Here is a 23,855-nt window from a genome sequence, read left to right on the forward strand (position 1 = left end):
TCTGAAATAGAAATGAATAATGGAAAATAGCTTCATTCACTGAAGGGTAAACCTCTCACTAGGCCAATTTATTTTCATGGCCCCCCAGATCCCATCGGATAGAGTTGCCACATGTGAAGTCATCAATCTTGGCCTCTTTCAGAAACAAAAATTCATATTGAGAGAGATAATGATCAGCTGATATTTTACTTTTTCAAACCAATATGACCTATTTAAGTATCCATGGCATTTTCCAATCAGAACCACACTGAGCAAGAAATGAAAGAGAGACCGACCAAAACATCATAAACAACTTATGATCTAACTGACGATCAAATGGAGCGTGATCGCCATCCTTCAGGTCCTAATAGACTCTGAAATGTTGTTAAATAAATGAAAAAGTAGGAAGAACAAATTGAAATGTGGTTTGGAATAGAGAGCAAAATGTTGCACTTTGTCTCACATTTTCATGTCTTGTTCAGATAATCTTGAGAAAATGCCCCTGACGATTGCTTTGGAAATATAAACAAAGAACAATGCATTTTAAATACGGCAGCGTAGGCAACAAATATATATGCAGCAACAACAGGGGAAGTACTTTAAAGGGAAAAGGAGTCAAATATTTATTTTACAGCAGTGCGTGTCCCAGTGTCCCACCTCTTGCCTGGGCAACCTTGGAGTTTGTCTTGCGATTTAAGGCTTTGCAGATGAAGTCACCAGCTTCTACGACTTTGGCGAGGTCCACTCCCTGTGAAGAAGCAATATTTGTAGTTTGGGAAAGCACTAATCACTTTTCAACAAGTCTATCTATCTATCTATCTATCTATCTATCTATCTATCTATCTATCTATCTATCTATCTATCTATCTATACATCTAGTTGTAATTTCCATAAGGTGATTTTGAGTTTACATTAATGAGAGTCAGGCGGACAAAAAGCCTGGGTGCCAGTAGTAACAGAGATTGGCTGTTCATGAACTTAAATGGAGGTATAAACACAAAGAGTGATAAATTATTAAACTGTAGTGGAAATGTCCTACCAGCAGGGGTAGCAATTGTAGAATATATTGTTGCTGAGAAAGGACATACAATGCTGTGGGCTCACAAAAGTTGTGCAAAACCACTGACATTATAAAATAAACTTTTACAGTACATTTACAGAAGAACAATCCGTTTATATATCTGATCTCCACAAGATTGCCTGGGTTAGTGTGATGCCCCGGTGATTATAAAGACATAAAATACCATATAGGTCTCTCAAAGGACACTGTGAGGAAATACTTACAGTTTCAATGCCCATGCCATGCAGCATGTACAGAACATCCTCTGTTGAAACGTTGCCAGATGAACCCTGAGCGTACGGGCATCCTCCCAGGCCGGCTACTGCGGAATCCACCACACAAACCCCCATCTGCAAGCAAACACAACAGAGACATTCAGCACCTCCACACAGGCTTCACCCCAGGTAAAATCCCAGAACAATGACCCTTGTTCTGCTTGATTGTTCTGTTTGGTGCAGTGCGCCTCAACACGGCTGCGGTCGTGTTTTACAGCTGCTCAGGAGAACTGTGGGCTTGTGTCTTGAAGATGAGTGGGCACAAAATGTCCCACAGTATGGCTTACTCATCCTCTTTGTCAGTTTAAACCACCAGTACCACATAATTATGGCCTTGTTCGTATGAGAGGAGCATTATAAATGCTGAACAGTACATTTCATATGTTTCTGATTCTCTGGGTTACTCATGTTTTTACAGTACTTCTCTGCCCTTAACCATGAGGTGGATTCACTTTCTTGCCACATTGCTCTGGCATTTCTTGTTAGTATGCTGTCTTCTTACACTTTGCCCACAGTGCAGTAATTGTAACCTTACAGCATGAACGTTCAGCTGTTTGTTTTGCTACAAACTATAGTAATTATTAGAATTTATTATTTCACTGTGCAATCTGATCAGTGTTGCAACAAGACCACATCTGATGCCTTTGATTAAAATGTTCCTATTCTCTGGAGGATCATCTACAAACATAACACGCCCATGTGTAAGAATATTTACACCTATTGTACAGTAAATGGATGTCCGGTTTGTTTGCCTCATGGAGGTCCACAGTCAAAGTAATTGTCATATTTCTCCATTTTGTGGGAAAAAACCTTTTTTCTGCCTCCGGTACCAAGTGTCTGGCCTCCATATGAAAATTAATGACGCGTTTTCAGTTGTTCCTCTGCGTGTCCATGCTTTTGTTGGACAGCTGCACCAAACACACTACAATGTTGCTTAGAAAATTGCAGCCCACTGTTTTTGTTTTGACGTTAAAGCTGCAAGAAGAAGGAGTTTTAAAAAAAAGTAAAATAAAGTCCTCCTTATCCATCGAGGTCATCCTGATATAAAAGTATATTTTACGTCTTCTATGAACATGAAGAAGGAATGTAGAATATGAGAACCATTTTTTTTTTTAAACAATCATGAAGATCAATTTGTTCTGTTAATATTACGCTTTTCTCCAATGTTAACAGAGAACATGAGTTTCACTGAGACAAAACCGCAGTTACGAACAGTGCTTGCCATGTAGGTGTACTGTATAACCATAAGCATTGCCTTTGTCTTCACACCAAAAAATGATGAAACCAAGCCTTGAGTTTTGAGTCATTACGCACTAAGGTCTCAGGATGTTTTCCACATGTCCCTGGGATTGTCATGAGAATATTAAAGATGTTTTCCAGCTTCCGTGGCAGAGCCAGATGTCAGAGGATCCCACAGTGAGACGAAATTAACACACTGATCCTCTCAGCGGCAATGGGTCACATCAACCTGGAGCCGGGAGGGACCTCTGCCCCGTGGGGATAGACCAAGCAAACAAAATTAATACAATCTCTGTTGCCTTTTGAACAATGCTGCTAATTGGTGCCTTTTCCTCCAGACAAGAACCTACTTCTTTTAGGGGCTGTCTGAGCCGGCTGTAATTGCTGTTTGTGTTGGCAAGGGAAGAGGAGGAGGTGGGGTAGAAGGAGGGGATCCACTCCGGTGTGTGCTGTGCACGAGATTTCCAGACCTTGGTTAAAGCCAGAGCAGGATATTGTACTAGGCAGACTTTTTTGTTGTATAAACACAGAGTTGTAATCTACCATGCCAATCCTCTCGCTTTCAGCTGCTAACTGTGTAAGGCCAAGGGGTCTTCAGCGTACTGTTTCCGAGAGGAACAAAAGACAAGGGAACAACGATCCCCTTCACCAGCATGTCCTGTTCCTCTGGACGCTAATCGCGCAGGGATTGGTGGTCAGCGGCTTCAGCTCGCCAGCGTTCAATTAGGTTCACACTGCCCAGAAACCAGATGTGGACTTGCTGTTAAAAAGCCATATTCAGTGAGCTGTGGCTATATAAAAACAATACATTCCTGGGTAAAGACACACTGCGTTCCAGTTTTCAAACTTGCATGATTTGGGATAAGCTTGTTGACATTCTACACTCTGAGTGGACGAGTTTGGAGATGGACATGCTCCCATTATGGTTTTATAACTGCGTCAGACAGCGAGGGAGAAAGGGAGAGAGAGTATACGTTCATTGAGGGATATGACAAGCAGTGATGCTTTGCCCACTACACTACAACATTAACTAGGAAGCCGAGGGAAACTGTTTTCAGGTCAGATCCGCGGCTGACACACATATCAGCTTGGAAGCCCTTTCAGCAGCACATAAACAAGCCTGCCACTGGAAAGACACACTCTGTTCCAGATATTTGTGGAAAGCTGGGAGACAGACAAAAGAAAAATTAAGAGAATAAATAAATTAAAATTTCAATACATGATTCCTTTGAGCATACAGTAAATGTTCTGCATTATGTAAATTGGTAATTTGCCACCAACATTGTCAAGCAGCAGCCTCTTCATGGATTACTGATTTACATGAGTGGGGAACAATCGAGTGCAGTGTGCAACTGTCAGTATGAATATAGCAAAGCAAAAGTTCATAAATTAAAATCCCTTGAGTTTGTTCATTAATTGTGGAATTCTGCTGAGGTCACTAAAATGAATACTAATCATCTGAGAAGGTAAACACCACTTCATATGCTCATTGCCCTAGTCTCAGTCATATGTGCATCACATTTTCCACCATATAGTACATACTAACCTATAGCATTTTTCTCTTACCATGGCATCAATTAATTATGAATTGCAGTAAGTATGTGCTGTATTATATAGATAATCCAATTACAAAAAGGTAATAAACCCAAGTTATTCCTTTAAAGTAATCTGATTGCTGTTACATTATCAACCACAACTACACTTTGAATTACCTCATTAATATATACTGCATATATACAGTATATGAATATATGTTTTTTAACTGGGAAACAATATATACCGTATATTAAAATTTTGTCTCAACCTTCCTACTTGACCTAGTCTGTTTTGGAAGAGCAGAACAACTGAAAGCCACATGCAACACACCACTAAGGCACAAGTATGAAAAGTAGTCAAGCTTGAGGGACAAATAACTTGATCCTATCATTGTTTATTAAAGCTACTTAGTGTTACATTAAACAAAAAGGGGTGGTGCCGCTCTATTGTTTCTGAACTTGTACTGTGGGTTTCTCCCTGAAGGACAGGCTGTGTGAAAGAGACATACTGTGTTTCTGTGGTTAGCTGTAGCCACTCATGTATATACTGGAAACTGACATGACCAAACTGAATATTCAGATAAATGTAAATGTCATATTATATTTCTGGAGTTATAAGTATTATCATGACAGTCTTACAGCGGGTCTCAGCCTATTGGTAGTAAAACAAACTTATCTACCCACTTCAGGCCTTTATCTTGAGTTCCTACTGTTTGATCACGAAGAGCCTCTAGTGGACAGACACAAAATGAAACACTGTAGATTAGTTTAATTGCTGGGAGAGTTCTCAAGTATGAGCACAAACATGCTATAGTCCCCAGATGAGATCTATCAATTGCAGCAGAACATGGTACACTGAAGTGGTGGGTAAGATTAAATATTTTTCCTTGCCAAGCCTGTGAAATCTAAGTACATACGTTCTCATTGTGTGACCTGCCAGGAGTAGGTTTGTAACAAAGCCCCCCCAGACCTCCTGAGAAAAAAAAGGTACAAAGACCAAGGAATGTCTTTATCAGGAACAAAAGAGGTGACTCAGGGCTGACAGGGCTGGGGGAATTCATTTCTCTCCCAGTTGGTGGTGTGGACTACTGGCACACAGTAATGAAACGCTATGATAAAATCTTTCATTTCCATTCTGTTTATGGGTGAGCAAATGGTAGGCTAAATATCCCTGGCTGTTATTATTTTCTGTGGTGGTGGGGCAGCTGTGATGAATCAATCTCAATATGATCCACAGAGGAATTTCACCGTCCCTCTGTGTTATTTCACTCTGGCCCCCACAATCAAAGCTATCTTTACAGCGAATTTTACTATACGCCTGTACATTCTTGAGCTTTTCTCCAACACAGTCACAGTGTCATACACACAGATGATTATCAATTAAATATATGTATAAAAAGAGTAGCTAATCAAGTGCAAAGCATCAATGTACAGGTAAATCATCTTTAGATTGGCCCTCTAAGTAAATGTTTGCTTACTTGGACTATACTTGATTTAACTTGACCTGACTGAAGTTTCTTAGTTTATCCTGAGAAGTTTCAGTAGCACTTTATGTTACAGTACAGTACTTTAATACCTGGTATGTAGCTAATTATGTGGTAAGAAGAAGTAATTGCTGGTAACTGTTTTGTTAAATAAGTTCTAAAAAAAAAAGTACCAGGTAATTAATCTATGATCTGTGATCACAGATTAAAGATTAGTACGACTTGTTACCACATACTTACCTGGTAGAGGTTTCCACATGATACACAGATTAATTACCTGGTATTTTTAGAACTTGACAAAACAATCACAAGTAACGACTTCCTCTCACCACATAATTATCAAGCGCACAGCCTACCAGGTATTTACCCTACTGTAAAATAAAGTGCTGCTGAAGTTTCTAGACAGGGCTCGGCTACTAACAGAGCCGCGGCCGCAGCTGCAGCACCATTCATCATGTGCTCAGTAGCGGGCAATGAAAGGATCATTTTCCACTGCCCTTTAAGCACAGCATTGTCAGATAGTTCAACAGCCAAGCGACAGATGAGTTAGGAGTCCCCCAGGGCCCTGCTATCCACCTAGCTCTCATTGCTTTGTCAGACAGACACTGAATAGGTGAGCCTTTGTGCTGACCCCCTCACATCTGCTGACCCGCCCAGCCCCCAATGAGCCTCCTCCGCCGCAGTGACAATGTGCCCCAGAGAAGTGATACAGCCATCTGCATTACCTATGCTTTATGTCCGGATTTATGTCAGTTTTAGGTTCGCTGCGGGCTGAAAAACACCACAGACGAGCACTCTTCCACAGGGTTTTGTACAAGCTAATTACATTTTTGTGAGCTTAGTAGAAATAGAGCATTATTAATGGTCCGTGAAAGCCTCTTTTCTTCACTGTAATACATGTGTACTCTGATGGGAGGGCCCATTGGAAATATCTATGTTCATTAAGATTCTGGGATTTTTTTCAGTGGGCAGTTTCTGCATCATCGTGCTTTGTGGGGAGGCGTGGATCATGTTTCTTAATGCCCCTCTTCCTTGTTGACTGATGGTTCCTGGTTTTCTGTGTGTCCCATTGTAACCCACGCGTTTGTTTTGAGGCAAACAGTACCTTCTCAATACTCATACGGCGGATACATTCGTGCCCATGTAAGGTGACACATTACCATTAAAGCTCGGGGCAGATTCATAAGCATTTGGACAGTGACACATTGTTTTATGCTTTGGCTCCATACTGTTATTATTTTGGATATGCAATGACACAGTGACTATGAGGTTTAACTGGAGATGTCAGTTTCAATTTAAGTTCAAGTTATTTTATTCACTGTATTATGTTTAACGAAAATACTTTCTTTTTTTTACTTTAAGTGTGGCTGCAAACAGCCATAAATCAAAACTAACAGCCTGTATTTTAGTGTACTTTAACATCATGGTAATTTCATCACTTTACATCCAAAAAAAGACGTGGAACCAAAACATCAAACAATTTACTACTATCCAAATAATTATGAGAACTCACAGTGGATGCTTATAGTCAGCTCATAAGGGCCGAATGTTTTAATTAAATGGTATCACATACAGTAATATCCCACTTTTTGACAGTTATCAAATCTGATGCTTGTGATAACATCAGTGTGGCTTAGATTTCGATTAGAATTAAAAATGTTTTTGTTTGATTGCGATGGAAAATTATATAAAGGATAATAACTTTTTGTCCTGTGTAAACATTAAGAAAATATGGTGTTGAAAATGATGTACGAAGATGGATTGAGAGCAGCTTAACATATCATTACACCCACTGGGACAAATGATTTAAAGCCTGAGAAAGGACTTGTGATCCCTGCAATGTTGGCAGTTTCACTTAAGGAACTTGAAAAGTATCCTGGAACAAGAATCACCATTTTTACTTTGCTTCCACATCTGGACGTTCCTCTTCATGTGTCATCATGGGTAACGGCGCTGATTTATGCAAAAGACGTGCATTTATCCCTAACCTGTCTGTCTGTGGCTCTCCACAAGAACATTCATATCCATCATATGAAGGATGGTCTGCATCTGAATGAAAAGGTGCCCAAAAACTGCTTGCCAAGCCACTGGGGAAGCCAGACATTCAATGTAAAACTGCCAAACAATTTAACATGAAGGGGTTGTGAACATCAAGAGGATCAGGCGTCACCATCTTGTCTTCATAGAAAAGAGAAAGCTTCTCCTCTTCCAGCCCTGAGGTAAATGGGCCTTCCTCCTCTAGAGATGCCAGGTTCCCTCTACAGACCTCTGCAAGAGAAATCAATGTCATATTTCACATCCCTCACACAGAGATCTGGATCTTTTTTTCACACCTCTCCAAGAAATCCCTGGATTTTCCCCCTCCTCTCTCCTCCTAGAGATGTCAGAGCTTCCTTCCTCCTTTTCTTCAGTGAGGCCTGACTCTTCCAGTTTCCCCCCAGAGTTCAGACTTCCCACGTTACTCTGCCGAATTTCCAGAGATGTCAGGTCTCTCCTCCGCCCCTGAATCCAAAGTTGTCAGTTTTCTCTGCCAGGTTTTCAGAGCTTTCAAGTTCCTTCCTCCCATCATTTACAGAGTTCCCAGGTCCCTCCACCCCAGATCCTGAATATCCAGATCCTGAATATCCTCCACCCAACTTTCGGAGCAACATAATAAAATATGATAATGAAATGGAACATGACGTTTAAGTTTTAGTGAGATTCTCTTCTTCTAAAGACAAAAAAATGTGACTAGTTTTTTCTTCATATGCTGGAGGACTGCTGAGAGAGAGAAGTGAGGGAGAGAAGTGAGAGCAAGCAGACAAAGATAGATAGATAGATAGATAGATAGATAGATAGATAGATAGATAGATAGATAGATAGATAGATAGTCTTAAATCTGAAGCACTCACTTTGTTGTTGCAATTGGTGATGAAGGAGTCTATTTGGTTGTGCAGCACTCGTTTTGCTCCGCTGCCTAAAACCTCATTGTGCAATATTAATGAATGTTTTTTCTTTGTTTGTTTGCTTTTGCTCTCATTATGCTGTAGTAGTAGCAGAATTGTCAATTTGTTTTTCAGAGTGCAAAATGGTTTCTGAAGTTTCTGAGTTGGCCTTAATGAGCTATTTGTGTTAATTGAATCAGCAGTTGAGTATTTGTTTCTACTACTACTACTACTAATATTGATAATAATTGGTATTTTCAATGCTATTATAACATCAGTTGTCATGACACAGCCTCAGTTCTTACCTGAAGTGCAGTAAGGATGTTGGCCAGCGCCTGCCCATAAGTGTCATGGCAGTGAACTGCTAGAGCGCTGCTGGGCACCTCCTTCATCACGCTGCGCAGCATCTTCACCATGGAACCTGGAGTGCCAACACCGATGGTATCGCCCAGGGAAACCTCATAGCAGCCCATTTCATATAACCTCTTTGCCACCTGAATGATAGTGGGTATAAAAATGTATGAATATAAAAATGCTTTCCTGTATAAAAATGCTTTAATGTGCCTAATGATGTCAGAACTGTTCATAGCTTGTCAAAGAAGCAAGAATAATCTCAAGGCCTTGGAGATTGGGTTGGCATTGATAAAAGAGAATCTACCATTCTATTTGAGAATTCCTATATCATTTCTCTCACAGCAAATGACAGTCCAATCAATGGCTATGAACATGAAGAACTCTCCTATAGCTTGAAACAAGGAAACCATGACTCAGAACTGACTCAGACTCAGACTCAAAAGAGTTTTATTAATGCTAGAGGGGAGACAAAAAAATCCCCCTGTCCCCAGACAATTATCCTAGGTCCTGGCACAGTCAGCGCTTTGATCTTTTCCATTAAATTCGTTTCATTCTCTATTTGCAGCAGGTATACAGTGATGTGACATGACACATTAAGCGGCAGGGCAAACTTTTCTTTCTCATATCTAGTTAGGAGTAGCAGTAGTAAATGTTAGCTGATACAGAATGAACTGACATAATATTGACATTTCAAAATTACCATTCTTTAATATTCCCTCTATTTCAGTAGCAAATTATTTTTTCAAACATGAATGCATAACAAGAATTAACTCTTAATTTTACCTCTGTAACTTTAGAAGGTTCAATGTGTCCCTCATGGGGGCATCCCAGGGCACAAGAGACATATCTGAAAGAGAACGACATCAGTAAGAGTAAAAATACACTTGATTTGATTTTACTGGACCACTATGCAATATGGAATGACTGGACAAAGAAGCTATTCTCTGTAATGTAGAGAGTAATATAGACTTCACATTATATTTCCAACCACTGTTGAATAATTTGGTCATATGGCACCTGTACTCCTGACAGTAGATATGAGAAATAATGCAGCAGAGTGAAGTCGATCCATATGTTCTTTAAACAACATGTGTGTAGGAGACATTCGCTGAAAAAGAAATCAACGTTTTGAAAAGCAAAATGTTTCGCAGAGGCCTCTGGTTGTTGCATAACCCACACAAGTGTAATTAATGATAAAAAAGCTTCTTGGACTACGTTCTTTTTGTTTATCTTTGATTTTTACAGCTTTACTGCTCTTACTTGGCTTTAATGTTATGTGGTCAAGGCCAGATTCTCACCTTTGTGGACAATATTTTTGTAATGTAATGTAATGTAATGTAATGTAATGTAATCTAATCTAATCTAATCTAAAATAGATGATACTTCATTTTGCCCATGGTTTGACTCTGTGGACCCAAATTCCTGCCAGTCTGGTCAACCAGGAGCCATTATGTCACATTTGCCAAAATGAGCTCATTGAAAAAAACGCATTACTATGGCAGTGACTTATTTTCCTACATATAGTATAAGGCACTACTGTGTACAGTAACTTCCCCTGTTTGGTTCTCTTTAATGTACATCTGGACTTGTGGTTTACTGAGGCATAGAATAACTTGGTGCACATCTGGAACTGTGCTATGAAGCTATTATTGCTGGATTGTGTGTGTTCCCCTGCATATAGAGAATGTAGCGTTTTCAACAGATTTTTCATTTGGAGTAAAAAATAAATGGCATTGATAATGCTACACCATAAAGTGGGTAAAATATGTGGTTTCACTCCTTGTAAGTGGCAATGTAATATACAGAATACAAACCCGCGGACTGGAATTTGTCGCTCTTTGGCAGCGCTAATGACTTCCTCAAACCTCAGCATGCTTTCATCAATAGAGCAGTTGATGTTTTTTCTACTGAAGGTCTCAGATGCTGAACCAAACACTGCCACTTCAGTAGCACCAGCTGCAACCTTTAACAGGAGAGAAAATTAAGTTGTAAAACACTTTTGCACAGTGTTGGAGCCACATTTACAAAACTATTTATCCATGTTGTCAAATAGTTATTAGCAGAGATCGCCATGATGGAGTAAGAAGTTCTGCTTACAGCGTCCTGGAAGCCGTGCATGTTAGGAGTCAAAACCGGGTACCGGACATGAGGCGCTCTCTGGATTCCTTTAAGTACATCAGTGTGGTCTGCCATCTTAATGAAGGGGAAAAACATATGATGTAGAAAAATAAACCTCTAACTTCATCTGGACTTGGTCCTGGGAACACATCATCCTGTGGTAATGTTTTCAAAGTGCTTGTAAGCAGCAGACAATCCACAAAGAAGACAGTTACTTTTTCATGTCATACATCTCAGCAGCACAAACAAAAAATATGACATGTTGGTGTTTTCTCTACTTCATGAAGTGAGTAGAAGTACAATTTATGACAGGGAATGAGATCGCAACTATATGTCCACAATATCTCAAAAGTTTCCTTCCAAACATGTGTGGGACCAACACCTGAGCAGGATGCTGGAGCAGCAGATTTCCCTCAGTAGTTCTGCAGAGAAGAGCGAGAGTCTAATAAATCACTCAGCGCTGTTTCGCTGTGCATGAAGAAGAGTTATTACCTGCGGTACCCACTTTGAAGAGACAAAGCTGGTGGCCTCGATCACAGGCAGGCCTGTTCCTGAGAGCATGTCTATCAGCTGGATTTTCACCCCTGTCGGAAGGATTTCCTGGGGAACGATGAAATTGAAACAGCTCTGGATTTGATTCCACTCAAGACAGGAGGCACACAAGCAGATATCTGGCCCGTTCTGCTGCTCTCCTGCTTTACAATCACAGTGATTTACTGGACTCACCTGCTGAGCCTGATTCCTCAAAACATATTTCTTATAAATAACACTGTGCGGTTGCTATACTTCTGCATTCATGTCAATCTGTAAAACTACTGTGGAGCGCAATAAGGAAGTTAGAAAGTTGTGACTTACACATGCCAAATATAGAGAACATAAGCCATCTAGGGAACCAGTGTCATCTTTCCCATTGAATTTGAGAGAAAATGTGAAACATATGCTGCTGGCAATCATGAACAACCCACATGTTTGAGAAAATTACAGAAAACTCACATTTTTCAAGAGATGGTCATATATTGTATATTAATACAAAACTCTGTCATCTTTCAAAAAAGCCCTCAAAACCCACCTATTCACTCTTGCTTTTGACCTCTAATCTTCTTCTCCTCCCCCTCCCCCGTTCCTCCCTATGTATACGTCCTTTTCTCATCTATTTCTATCTTTTATATATATCTCTATTAAATTTGTTTTATCCTGTGTTTGTAAAGCGTCTTTGAGCACCGAGAAAAGCGCTATATAAATGTCATGTATTATTATTATTATTATTATTATTAAAACTGGCTCGTCACCACAGAAGAAACAAGGGTGCATCTATGAATGAAATTAGTGAGTGAAATCACAGTGAATACCTTTTCATTTTGAAGTCCATCTCTAGGCCCAACTTCAATGATTTTAACAAACTCTGGATACTGATGTGTTGTAATGCTCTGGAAAAATATCAAAGGGAATACCATTCAAGAAAGGAATACCATTCAAAAATCCACAAACAGTAAGCAATTCCTTTGGCCTAGGATGGTTGAATCATGATTTGTAACATGAACAGCTCTCTACCCCAAAGCCAGAAACTCGAGAACAAAACTTGAACCTGCCATGTCATTAAGATGTAAACTCACGAGATGCTTCAGGCTTTGTGGAGCAGTTGCTGCCAAATATTGATAGACTTAGGAATAGGAAGAAGTTATACTGAACGCAAATAACATTAAACATTTTCTAAGACGCTCCATGTCTGACTAAAGCCTGAATAAATCACACACAGCAAGTCAACAGTCAACAGAATGTCGTCACTGAGTGACGTCTGCACAAAAATACTCTTGAAGGGATTCTAGTCCACTTGCAATAAAGTGATATTTGATTTGAATCCTTATAAGACATAGATAGCCTGCATGCATTACTCTTGCTGAGTGTAAATTAATGTAATATCAAACAAGTGGCTCCCTTGATGCAGTTTTTTGGAGTGGCACTACACAGATTTTACAGTGAAGAAGAATGAAAAATTACAGTGAATCTGGTCTGCGTTTCTTGTCAATTCATAGAGCTAAAAAAAAAGGATTTACCATTCTAATTTAGAGCTAATTTACATCCTATTAATTCTACAAAATTACAGTAATATTTAAGAGGAGAATATAATACATTTTTACACCAGGCTGAGTATTGCATAAGCACCATGCAGCATCTCTCCATCTGTCCTATCATGTGTGGCTGCTGCAGCCTCCCTGTCATGAGAGAGTCATGTGGCTGAGCACGTGCAGCAGATTAGAAACAAGAAAAAAAGACGCCCACCTTCTCCTCCAGCAGCCAGCGTCTCAGCCATGGGTAATCCCGGACGAGTTGCTCATAGCTCAGGCAGTGTTTCACTGTGGTGGGTACGTTACCCATCCGAGCGGCTGCCGGTCAGCCTGCCGCGCCTCAGCGTCCTCCGATCACAGTCTGCCGCAGCTGATGTATGCAGAGTGCAGTGGCTGATCAATAAGGCTAACGCATGCAGGCCTGGATGATGGAGGGCCTCACTGCATGAGGAAATGGAATTAGAGGTCGGCTGCAGACAGTAGAGAATGATTCAGCAGTTGCCATGGCAGCCACATCCCCAGCAGGGAGGGGATCAAAACAGAGGAGAGGGAGAGAGAGAGAGAGTGAGAGAGAGAGAGAGAGAGAGAGAGAGAGAGAGAGAGAGAGAGAGACAGAGAGACAGAGAGAAGGAAATGGAGAGAGGCAGAATGGCAAATGGACCGGTATGGGGGATTAGTACTGCACATTGCACTGGGAATTGTTGTGGAAGCGTTCTGTGGAGGCTTCACTGAAACATCCAGGCTCCTACCGGGAAGAGCTGACTCGCCTTCAGGGTCTAGAATGAGAAAAGTTGCACATTCACTTCCCTGTTTTCAGTAGAAATTTAAGTCTTCGGGGAAACAGCCTGCTTTGATTGATCTCCTGTGACCTAAACAGCTGAAGGCTTTCCATTGCCAGACCTGCCATTGCTGCCAATGTCAACTGCATGGTGTAATAAAATCCCTTGTTAAGCCAGGGCAAAATTTACCGGAGAAAGAGCCATTCTTCTGAACCCAGATGTTAACAATAGAGCGGCTTAATGAAGTCCTAGCATTCAACCATCTCACCGCGCTAAACTGCCCTGTGATGAGAGACCCCTGCCCTGCTCTCAGGGGAGGGAGGCGACTCGTATGATCGGCCCTGAAAAAGACTTTTTTGTAGCAGACTTCAAAGTTGATGTCTATCAGTTGCCACCCCCTAAAATTTGAAATCCACCTCCTGGTGTATTTTTTCCTAATCAAGTATTCCTGACCGCCTAGTTAGAGAGACACAGGGAATACAGCAGCATCCAACGTTTATAAGAAGTTTGAAGTGTAAGAACTTAAATTCAAAGTTTGATTAATTACATTTTTAATTTGCCTTTTGATATATCAAATCAGTGCTGATTGCACATTGTGTCTGAATGAAAAAATGGAAGCGGCTGTTGCTGTTATATTTGCCTCAAAAATCTGCTTTGTTCATTCATTTAGAACAAGTTGGTGGTTTAGAGGTTTGATTTGCTTCAAATTCCTTTCAGATGTACTGCTATGCATCAAAAGCAGCAGAGGCAGGACATAATGAAATCAGCATTTCATAAAGGCCGTTGAATTAGTGGAGATTGATGTTGGTATAGTTCTGGGATACTTTATAGCCCAGAGTATTTAGTATTTACATGTAGTATCTTTGAAACAAATGTATTATGGAAGTAATTATAATGTAATAAAGCTTTGTAATAGGAAAAACGTATGGCTGCATGATTATTCTAATGTGTAGAAAATGTGTAGAGAAGAATTGTCAAAACCACTGAAACAAATGTTAGCATCGTCTTCATTTCTGCTGTATAATGCTGTTGTCAGGGCAATAATTTGACTTTGCAGAGAAAATTATCTTTCATATGGCTCTTTCTCAAAACTATGATCACTGAATCAGTCACTTATCCCTAACTGGGCATTGAACAATTCTGTTTTCAAGGAAACTCGGCAGCAAAGGTTTATCTTGACAAACAACAGCTGTAGAGGTTTACTTAAAAGACTTGTTCCCTCAGGGGCTTCCCAGCTTTTAGGAAGCAATGTAATGCAGGTGAGTGGGAAACTTTAAAGTTTGAGATGGTATTAAAAACAGAGGATGCTTTGACATTATAAATAGTTTCAAAGCCATTCATTTTGCGTCATGTTTAGGAGGAGGAAACATTTCTTTGTTTGTGAAATCTTTGGGAAATAAGGTTAAGAGGTGGGAGAGGTTTTAAGCTTATAGTGCTATGAAACAAGGATAATAATCTCTTCATGCATAGCCTACAGTCGAATGGATCTAAACACAAATCTAAACACAAAAAGGACTGTTAGCATCATTTGGTCTTACTTTTTTTCAAATTCATGTATACATATAAACAGAACTGAACAAAATAAAAAAAAAGTTGCCTATTCGATTAGACAAAATGGCTGTGACAGAGATAATAATCTATAACTTTGTGTAGATTAGGCAAACAGATACGGCCTCACAGGAAAAAGACGCCTCTGCGCTATTCTGTGAGCTGTCTCCTGAGAACAATATATTTTACACATGAAGATTTTGGAGACCAAGCGGATGATGGATGCCTTCAGAATATTAAATAAAAATCTAACTGTCTACAAATGGCGCAACAGTTTTCTGAACTGGAAAAGTTGCATATAAAAGAATGAGACTATTCTCTATGTGTTTTTTTGTGTTCAGAAAGAAACAGATGTGCAAAACATACTTTATAGGGTACAGGTTTCGGCGTGGCATGAAAGAGGTTTTAAGCTCTCAGATATATACTGAAAACAAAGTGGAAGAAAGAAAACAGGAACCAGATTAAATCAATTTTCATCCTCCATCCGTCTTCAATTTCTACATCATGGATTTAACTGAACTGTAACAACAAGAGCCTTGGTGCTGAGAGAATGGCACATTATCATAACCCTGAAAGCAGTATCATGATATATTCTTTTATATTCCATTAAAGGTGGAAGGGTTTGTTGCATATAGTTAGCTAAAAAAGCATCTTAGATTGATTGTTATCATAGTTTTGTAATAGGTAACAGTTGATACCCAGTCTTAACCATCTATTGAATGGTGTATACTTTATACTTTCCATGTTGCACAAAAACAGCAAAATCTTTCTGGAATTAATATATATAAATCACCAATTTGATCATTTTTCTAGGGAATGCATGACAAACCTAACCACACCATCTCAGATCCTACACTTCCATTAAGTTCAGCTATGAGCAAAGAGAAAAATTACCTCAGGGAAATGTTGTTTTTTTTGCGAATGTAAAGCATTTATAAAAATAGCGGCCTACCTTATAGTTCTTTCAGGGAGGCTGTCCGGCCTGAGCCAACTTTCCACAGCTCCCCTTGGAGACAGCATGTGTGTTAAAGATTACCTTGCAGTCATCACACTGCATAGCACCCCTTGGCTTTAAGTCACAAAAGTCACTGACCTGTGTGTTGGGGTTCTGTCTGGTCATCTAGGGGAGAGGGAAAGATGGTACTGTAGAGCATTTAAGTCTAAAATATGATTTATCACATCATATTCAGCAGATGCCACTGAAGGTGATCTTGTAGGACTGTGTGCACTCTGCTTGTCCAGAATGACGCCTAAAGTGAAATGGCACAGATAGAAACGTCACTCTATAATTAGTAGGAATTATTGTGATCAAAAACATTAATTTCCTCTCCAATTAATAATCGATTGGCTGCAGTATTACCATATCATTGATACTGATACACTAAGACCACTGGCTTTTTTTCTCACAAAAGCATGAGGTAACACCATGTTTGACACTGATGAATGTAAGCAGATGTTTCAAAGCAGCTAGAGATATATTGTGCAGATTGTTATATTGTACCATAGAGGAATCCATGGCTGGATTACTGCTCCAACTGGATCATAAACTTGAAGGTTTTCTTAAATGCAACCATGTCTTTGCTGGAAGAAATTGAATTTCACAGCAAAATTTACAACAGCCTAAATACATATGAACTGAGTTAAATGGTGGCTGTTGACATCTCTATTTGCTCTCTAACTAGGCAACATGTTTTCTTCCCCCTATTTTTACAATACACATGGTGTGAGAACATGACAGGACAGATAAACATAATTGAGACTTAAGGTATCATCAACCTTGTATGTGTATGTGTATGTGTAACCTCATGTGTAAGTCGCTTTGGATAAAAGCGTCTGCCAAATGTGAAATTGTAATTGTAAAGTTCAATGCCTTTTGCTCATGTGTTTATCTCAGAAATCCAGATTAAGAAACAACAAAAGTCCATGTAAATGAAAATACTAGACTGATAATGGTGATATAACTGGTAACTGGTTCTATTTCCCAGCTTAATCGGCTCATAAGGCGATAAAATGTTGCTCTTTTGCATTTTTCCACTAGACTGTTTTATGAATGATAAATTATCTTATTTTAGGGATTCTGTTGTTTATATGTTTTTTGTGTATTCAGATTGTATCTACAGTGTTTGTTTCATGTAATTTTTACCCTTGTGTTTACCTGACTGCATAACCAATTTCCCTTTGGGACAATACAGCTATAGAACTTGTTAGAGGGAGAGATGGTTAACAGCACCAAATACACATACCATGGGCCACATGCCATGTGCTTGTGACATTGTGGGTTCAAATCCTCCATGTGCTGCATGTCATCCTCTCAGGCTCCCACCTTTCCTTACTACTTACTTATTACCATACTGCCTAGTAAAGCAGAAATGCCTGAAAAAATAACCTATACAATATGAAACAGTATTGACTCCACATATCGATTCCTAATCATGAGCAACTCCTGCACTTTCTGTGTGACACAGAGATGATGTTTAAAATCCTGTAGAGACACAGCAACACTAAAGAAGCGCTTGGCTTTAATATGGAACCCCTTGGGGCGATATGGATGTGGTGAAGTGTATTCAAATACCAGTGAAGAACTGTTTAAAGATTCAAGTGATTCTTCAAAGAGTGGTGGTTCTGTAAAATACCATTCAGCCCACAAAAAACTCTGAACAGCCTTTTTCAGTGAGTGTACCATTTTCAAAGATGTGCTATTGTCTTTTTGCTTAATCTACTGCAGAGAGGCTACTAGGATAGTAGCTCTCCAGCCAGCTTTCCTTAGCACAGTAAACAGTGTTGACTCCACCAATCCACATACACAGCCAGACACCTTTTGATGCTGTAGTTGATGAACTACTGATGATGAACTCAGACTATGATAGTGCCTTAAATCCAAAGACTTGGAACAGAAAAAAAGTCTTTTCAGCGTATTTCCATTTCTAACAAAGCCACCAGGTTTTGCTGGAAAGGATGTTACTTTCTGGATGGAGCCACTGAATTGTGATTTTTTTCTTTTTATTTTAATTGCACCCAGATATGTCATATTGTAGATGTAGAAAGCATGTGATTTTTTCTGATGTGCCCTGCTTTGACCGCAGATTAACCATTGGTTTGAAAGCTTGGTGATACAGTAAATCAGCATGATGAATACAGGATACAGAGACGTCCATGGACTTGCTTTTTTTCTGCCGAAGAACATGGTTAATATACTGCACAACTGATTTGGTTTGAATTTTTTCTTTCAACTTGTAGCTTTATGTGTGTTCTTTGACATAAATCATACTATGGAGGGACAACAGGAGGACATAAATAACCTATTTAACTACACAACAACAACATGTTAGTGGGACCTGCAGAAAAAACAAGGGAGAAAGAAAGAAGGAAGCAGACATTCTTTAAGTATCGTGTCAGAGGCTTTTCATTTCTATGGAGACAAAGCCACAAGAGAAGCTCTAAAGACTCACATGTTTGTCTGGATTCTCATGGAAAACATGTTTCATAAATACTGTATTCGATATAAACCAGGCAAAGCAAAAGCCCAACCAGGATTAACTTGTAAGACTATTCTTTACTGCAGAGTTAAGTGAAGTAAATAGAGGTTTTAAATTTATGGTTTTAGTCAATGCTTAAATGGTCTCAGAAAAGTATTGGGGTTCTTGTTTAAAACTATAATTAACGATTTGTCTCATGCTCCATAACTTTTTAATGCATGATGTTTGTACAAATTCAGAAAAAAGTTGGAAGTGCCCAGATGTATAAGCGATGATTTAAGTAAATGCTTTCAATGCACAGGTGCCTCCTCTAACTGTGATTGGATATGACAGTAGAGCTCCCAAACAGCCTGTTGTAAGTCGAACCCAACACCCGCTCTCTCCTGCTCGGGAAGCTAATGTGCATATGTGAATAACAAGCAAACATAGCAGTGTTTCTGCATCGGCCCGCTATGAGGACACATTCCTCGCCGGTCCTGCTGCAGCCTTGTCATACCAAACAACATGTAAAAATGTGACCCATATGGTCTCCCTTTTCAAGAGGGACTGATTGAGCTGTATGGAAGTCATAGCCCACCCACAGAATACAAATAAGGAGAACCACATGTGGAAAGATGAATTAGGTAAACTGCACAACATTTTTATTAGATACAATTTCACTGGCCTTGTGGATGGACTGCAAGGTGACACTTTGAAAATAAACTCTGAGCCACAGAAAAAGAAAAAAAGAAAAAGACTCAAGGTTTACTGAGGGTTAATCGATGTGGGGATAACTAAACTAAACAATGAACAATAGCTAATATTTTATGCTGTTGTAATATATTTAATGAAGGAGTTGACAAATATATAAGCATTTACATATTTAGCTACAAAGTGCTTTTTTAATTATTGAGAAAAGACAATGTTATGTTCTGTTTGTTTGTTTTTTATTTTGATTGATTTCATGGTTTTGCTTTGCTATTTATTTTTCCAAAGCATCCAAGATTTTCGACAGATTTTGACAAACATAATGCTCAAGATATTTCAAATTAAATTGGTTTTCTTTTGTTGTTCTTGTTGCTGCCATATGTCCGTATGGCATTAGATAAACAGTAAAACAAAAGAATCTATAGTTTCTGAATTGTATATATTGGCTTGAGCAAAATGTGATCAAAATATGTATCTTTTACATGTTATGTGTTTACATGCATTGTTCATTTAACAAAAGAGAGGCAGTGAGTCTCACAGCCACATGGACCTGCCTGCATAACAGATGGATGGACCAGTGATGGAGCCAGTGGTGCACATTAATAATAAATAAAATAAATAAGCATAACATGCCACTTCTATGAGAAGAGTGCCTTTACCCAGATTCTTAAACTCCTTTACAGACAGAAAGAACTAAATCAAAATCTTCTCCAAGGAAACCATTCACCTTGTTCTTGTATTTATTTGCTTGCTTTGCTAATAACTTATTTTGAAAGGTTGCTGAGAAATAATAAGAAAAACATACTTTTCTCTTTAAATATTTCTAATCCGTTTTTGTTGGTGTGCATCTCATTCATAAAAATTTGTGCTGTTTTGTTTGAATTTTGCGGACAAGCTATTCAGCTTGAGTTTATCCACATTAATGGGGGCGGCTGAAGCTCCTCCCCTCTTGTATCATGAATGACCATCACTTAGTGGCTCCCAGAGCGCGCTCCCCTGCGGTTGGTCTGGCACTGTCAATGTAATAATGCGGTGGCTTGTGGAGTGACCTGCTGCATTGTCTATTTTAGTTTTTTTTTTGTTTTTTTGCAAACATTTGTCATTTCCTGCTAGCGATGTCCCAGATTGGCTGAAAATGACCCAGGTCATCTAGCATTTGTCAGGCTTGTCAGGCGTCCAGGCCCAGCCTGCTCAGAGCTTCAGATGATCCCTGTGTGATTGATAGGCCTTCTCCAATGTTCTCTCCCCTAAATATCACATTTGCTGAACAAAAGAAAAACATGTTCTTAACAACTGCTCACTTGGGTATGTCTGTTTTCTCAATCAGGGTAATTAAATAACCATGCTGTGTGATAGAAAAAAAACTGGCCACAATATCAGTACCTGGAAAAGTATCTTGACATCATATACAGTACAGGCCAAAAGTTTGGACACACCTTCTCATTCAATGCGTTTTCTTTATTTTCATGACTATTTACATTGTAGATTCTCACTGAAGGCATCAAAACTATGAATGAACACATGTGGAGTTATGTACTTAACAAAAAAAGGTGAAATAACTGAAAACATGTTTTATATTCTAGTTTCTTCAAAATAGCCACCCTTTGCTCTGATTACTGCTTTGCACACTCTTGGCATTCTCTCGATGAGCTTCAAGAGGTAGTCACCTGAAATGGTTTTCCAACAGTCTTGAAGGAGTTCCCAGAGGTGTTTAGCACTTGTTGGCCCCTTTGCCTTCACTCTGCGGTCCAGCTCACCCCAAACCATCTCGATTGGGTTCAGGTCCGGTGACTGTGGAGGCCAGGTCATCTGCCGCAGCACTCCATCACTCTCCTTCTTGGTCAAATAGCCCTTACACAGCCTGGAGGTGTGTTTGGGGTCATTGTCCTGTTGAAAAATAAATGATCGTCCAACTAAACGCAAACCGGATGGGATGGCATGTCGCTGCAGGATGCTGTGGTAGCCATGCTGGTTCAGTGTGCCTTCAATTTTGAATAAATCCCCAACAGTGTCACCAGCAAAACACCCCCACACCATCACACCTCCTCCTCCATGCTTCACAGTGGGAACCAGGCATGTGGAATCCATCCGTTCACCTTTTCTGTGTCTCACAAAGACACGGCGGTTGGAACCAAAGATCTCAAATTTGGACTCATCAGACCAAAGCACAGATTTCCACTGGTCTAATGTCCATTCCTTGTGTTTCTTGGCCCAAACAAATCTCTTCTGCTTGTTGCCTCTCCTTAGCAGTGGTTTCCTAGCAGCTATTTGACCATGAAGGCCTGATTCACGCAGTCTCCTCTTAACAGTTGTTCTAGAGATGGGTCTGCTGCTAGAACTCTGTGTGGCATTCATCTGGTCTCTGATCTGAGCTGCTGTTAACTTGCGATTTCTGAGGCTGGTGACTCGGATGAACTTATCCTCAGAAGCAGAGGTGACTCTTGGTCTTCCTTTCCTGGCTCGGTCCTCATGTGTGCCAGTTTCGTTGTAGCGCTTGATGGTTTTTGCGACTCCACTTGGGGACACATTTAAAGTTTTTGCAATTTTCCGGACTGACTGACCTTCATTTCTTAAAGTAATGATGGCCACTCGTTTTTCTTTAGTTAGCTGATTGGTTCTTGCCATAATATGAATTTTAACAGTTGTCCAATAGGGCTGTCGGCTGTGTATTAACCTCACTTCTGCACAACACAACTGATGGTCCCAACCCCATTGATAAAGCAAGAAATTCCACTAATTAATCCTGATAAGGCACACCTGTGAAGTGGAAACCATTTCAGGTGACTACCTCTTGAAGCTCATCGAGAGAATGCCAAGAGTGTGCAAAGCAGTAATCAGAGCAAAGGGTGGCTATTTTGAAGAAACTAGAATATAAAACATGTTTTCAGTTATTTCACCTTTTTTTGTTAAGTACATAACTCCACATGTGTTCATTCATAGTTCTGATGCCTTCAGTGAGAATCTACAATGTAAATAGTCATGAAAATAAAGAAAACGCATTGAATGAGAAGGTGTGTCCAAACTTTTGGCCTGTACTGTATTTAGGCCTCTAAAATTTAACTGTTGTGACTTATATTGCAAACCCAACAGCATGATGCAAAATGCAAAACATCCTGCATGATGCTTAAAGTAAAATGCCATGGGTCGTCGTCATGTGACTGTTTTCTGGCATGTCTGTCTCAGAAGTGGCTTTTGGGAGTGTTGATGTGATGAATGTCAGCTCACCTCTGACTCACTGCAGGCTGTGTGTGACCGCGGGGGGCTCCAAGGAGCAGGGGGCACTATAGTAATCTGCCCTCAGTATATGGCAATTGTTACCCTTTCCTTTTATGTGGTCAGGAGGTTTCTGTTAAGAGGATGCATAGCTCCAGAGAAAAATTCCTCCAAATAGGAGCCCATTCATACTAGCTCCTACGTTATAGAAAGGCAGAAATTTAGCTGAATTGGAAAGAATCCACGATATTAAACAGTAGATGGGATTGTGAAGTGCTAGGAGTAATCATGCCAGGCAACAGGCCACAGGAATGCAAATCATCCCTCAAGCCAAGAGTTAAGTTAGCAGGTGGCCTCTTCTATTCACCGAATGTCAACACTCCTTTTAGATGGAGCCCACATAACATCTGGGCAGGCCGGCCACTGCTTTTAATTAAGTGAAATACAGTCACTCAATGTTCCGCCATGTCAGAAAAAAAATGTTATAAAAGTGGGAGGGTGAGAGGAGAAAAAGTGTAACAGTACATATCCTGTGTTCAGCGAAGGTCAACACAGTTGTGTAAATAAATATTAATCCTTAACCTAATCCCTACATTTCCAAGACCATTGAAAATCCCTGAGTAACCAGAGCACTTCTCTGGAAATAGCACGTTCTCTCACACTTTTCTGGAAGCTTTGCTTGTACTGAAACGTGGAGCAAATGCAATAACACTCAGCTCAGTTTAGTTTACGGCCGCCACTTTGTTTCCATAGGTAAATCCTGAGCAGCGGGAAGACGGCAACATCCAAAGTGGGAGACTTGTGCAGAATGTAAGCAAGAGTGTGCCATCCACTTCACATAAATCATGCGATGGATGTTATCTTTCCTTCATATTCTGGAGGCGATTGCTTATTAAAATGATGAATACCTTTCTCTCCTAACAACCCCATGATAATCACCCTTTTGGTTAGGCTCGGGAGGTCACAGCACTGCTTTAACTGCTTGTACTGTACCACTTGTGTTACCACTCCCCAAGAGCACAGGAACAGGCTCCATGGGTGGACCCCAAGTTTATATCATTCTTGTCAAACATTTATAAATCTCAGACGGTAGTCCGGCAACGGTGCATAAAACATCC

The 23,855-nt window shown here is 39.9% G+C and overlaps 1 protein-coding gene across 1 annotated transcript; it reads right to left on the bottom strand.

Annotated features, from left to right (window-relative positions):
- Window positions 1-607: 607 nt before the first annotated feature.
- Window positions 608-13,344, bottom strand: hmgcll1 (3-hydroxymethyl-3-methylglutaryl-CoA lyase like 1). Its single transcript, XM_071543842.1, has 9 exons — window positions 13,249-13,344; window positions 12,318-12,395; window positions 11,461-11,568; window positions 10,948-11,043; window positions 10,665-10,813; window positions 9,634-9,697; window positions 8,802-8,990; window positions 1,264-1,389; window positions 608-727 (listed from the first exon to the last, which is right to left on the bottom strand). Exons 1-9 carry the CDS (start codon window positions 13,342-13,344, stop codon window positions 608-610), a joined length of 1,026 nt encoding a protein of 341 aa, XP_071399943.1.
- Window positions 13,345-23,855: the final 10,511 nt, after the last annotated feature.

This window comes from Centroberyx affinis, unplaced genomic scaffold (assembly GCF_046629955.1).
Source record: "Centroberyx affinis isolate AG114_WGS23_722 - 3 ecotype Tasmania unplaced genomic scaffold, CSIRO-AGI_Caff_v1 ptg000240l_1, whole genome shotgun sequence".
In the NCBI taxonomy this organism is placed as follows: Eukaryota; Metazoa; Chordata; class Actinopteri; order Beryciformes; family Berycidae; genus Centroberyx; species Centroberyx affinis.

Bases quoted from the DNA above. Each gene is read 5' to 3' on its own strand.
- hmgcll1 (XM_071543842.1), bottom strand. From the start codon at position 13,344: ATGGGTAACGTACCCACCACAGTGAAACACTGCCTGAGCTATGAGCAA. The intron at 10,814-10,947 runs GTAAGCAGAACT...CTCCTGTTAAAG, and splicing joins TGCACGGCTTCCAGGACGCT to GTTGCAGCTGGTGCTACTGA. The intron at 1,390-8,801 runs GTAAGAACTGAG...GTTTGCTTGCAG, and splicing joins ACATCCTTACTGCACTTCAG to ATGGGGGTTTGTGTGGTGGA.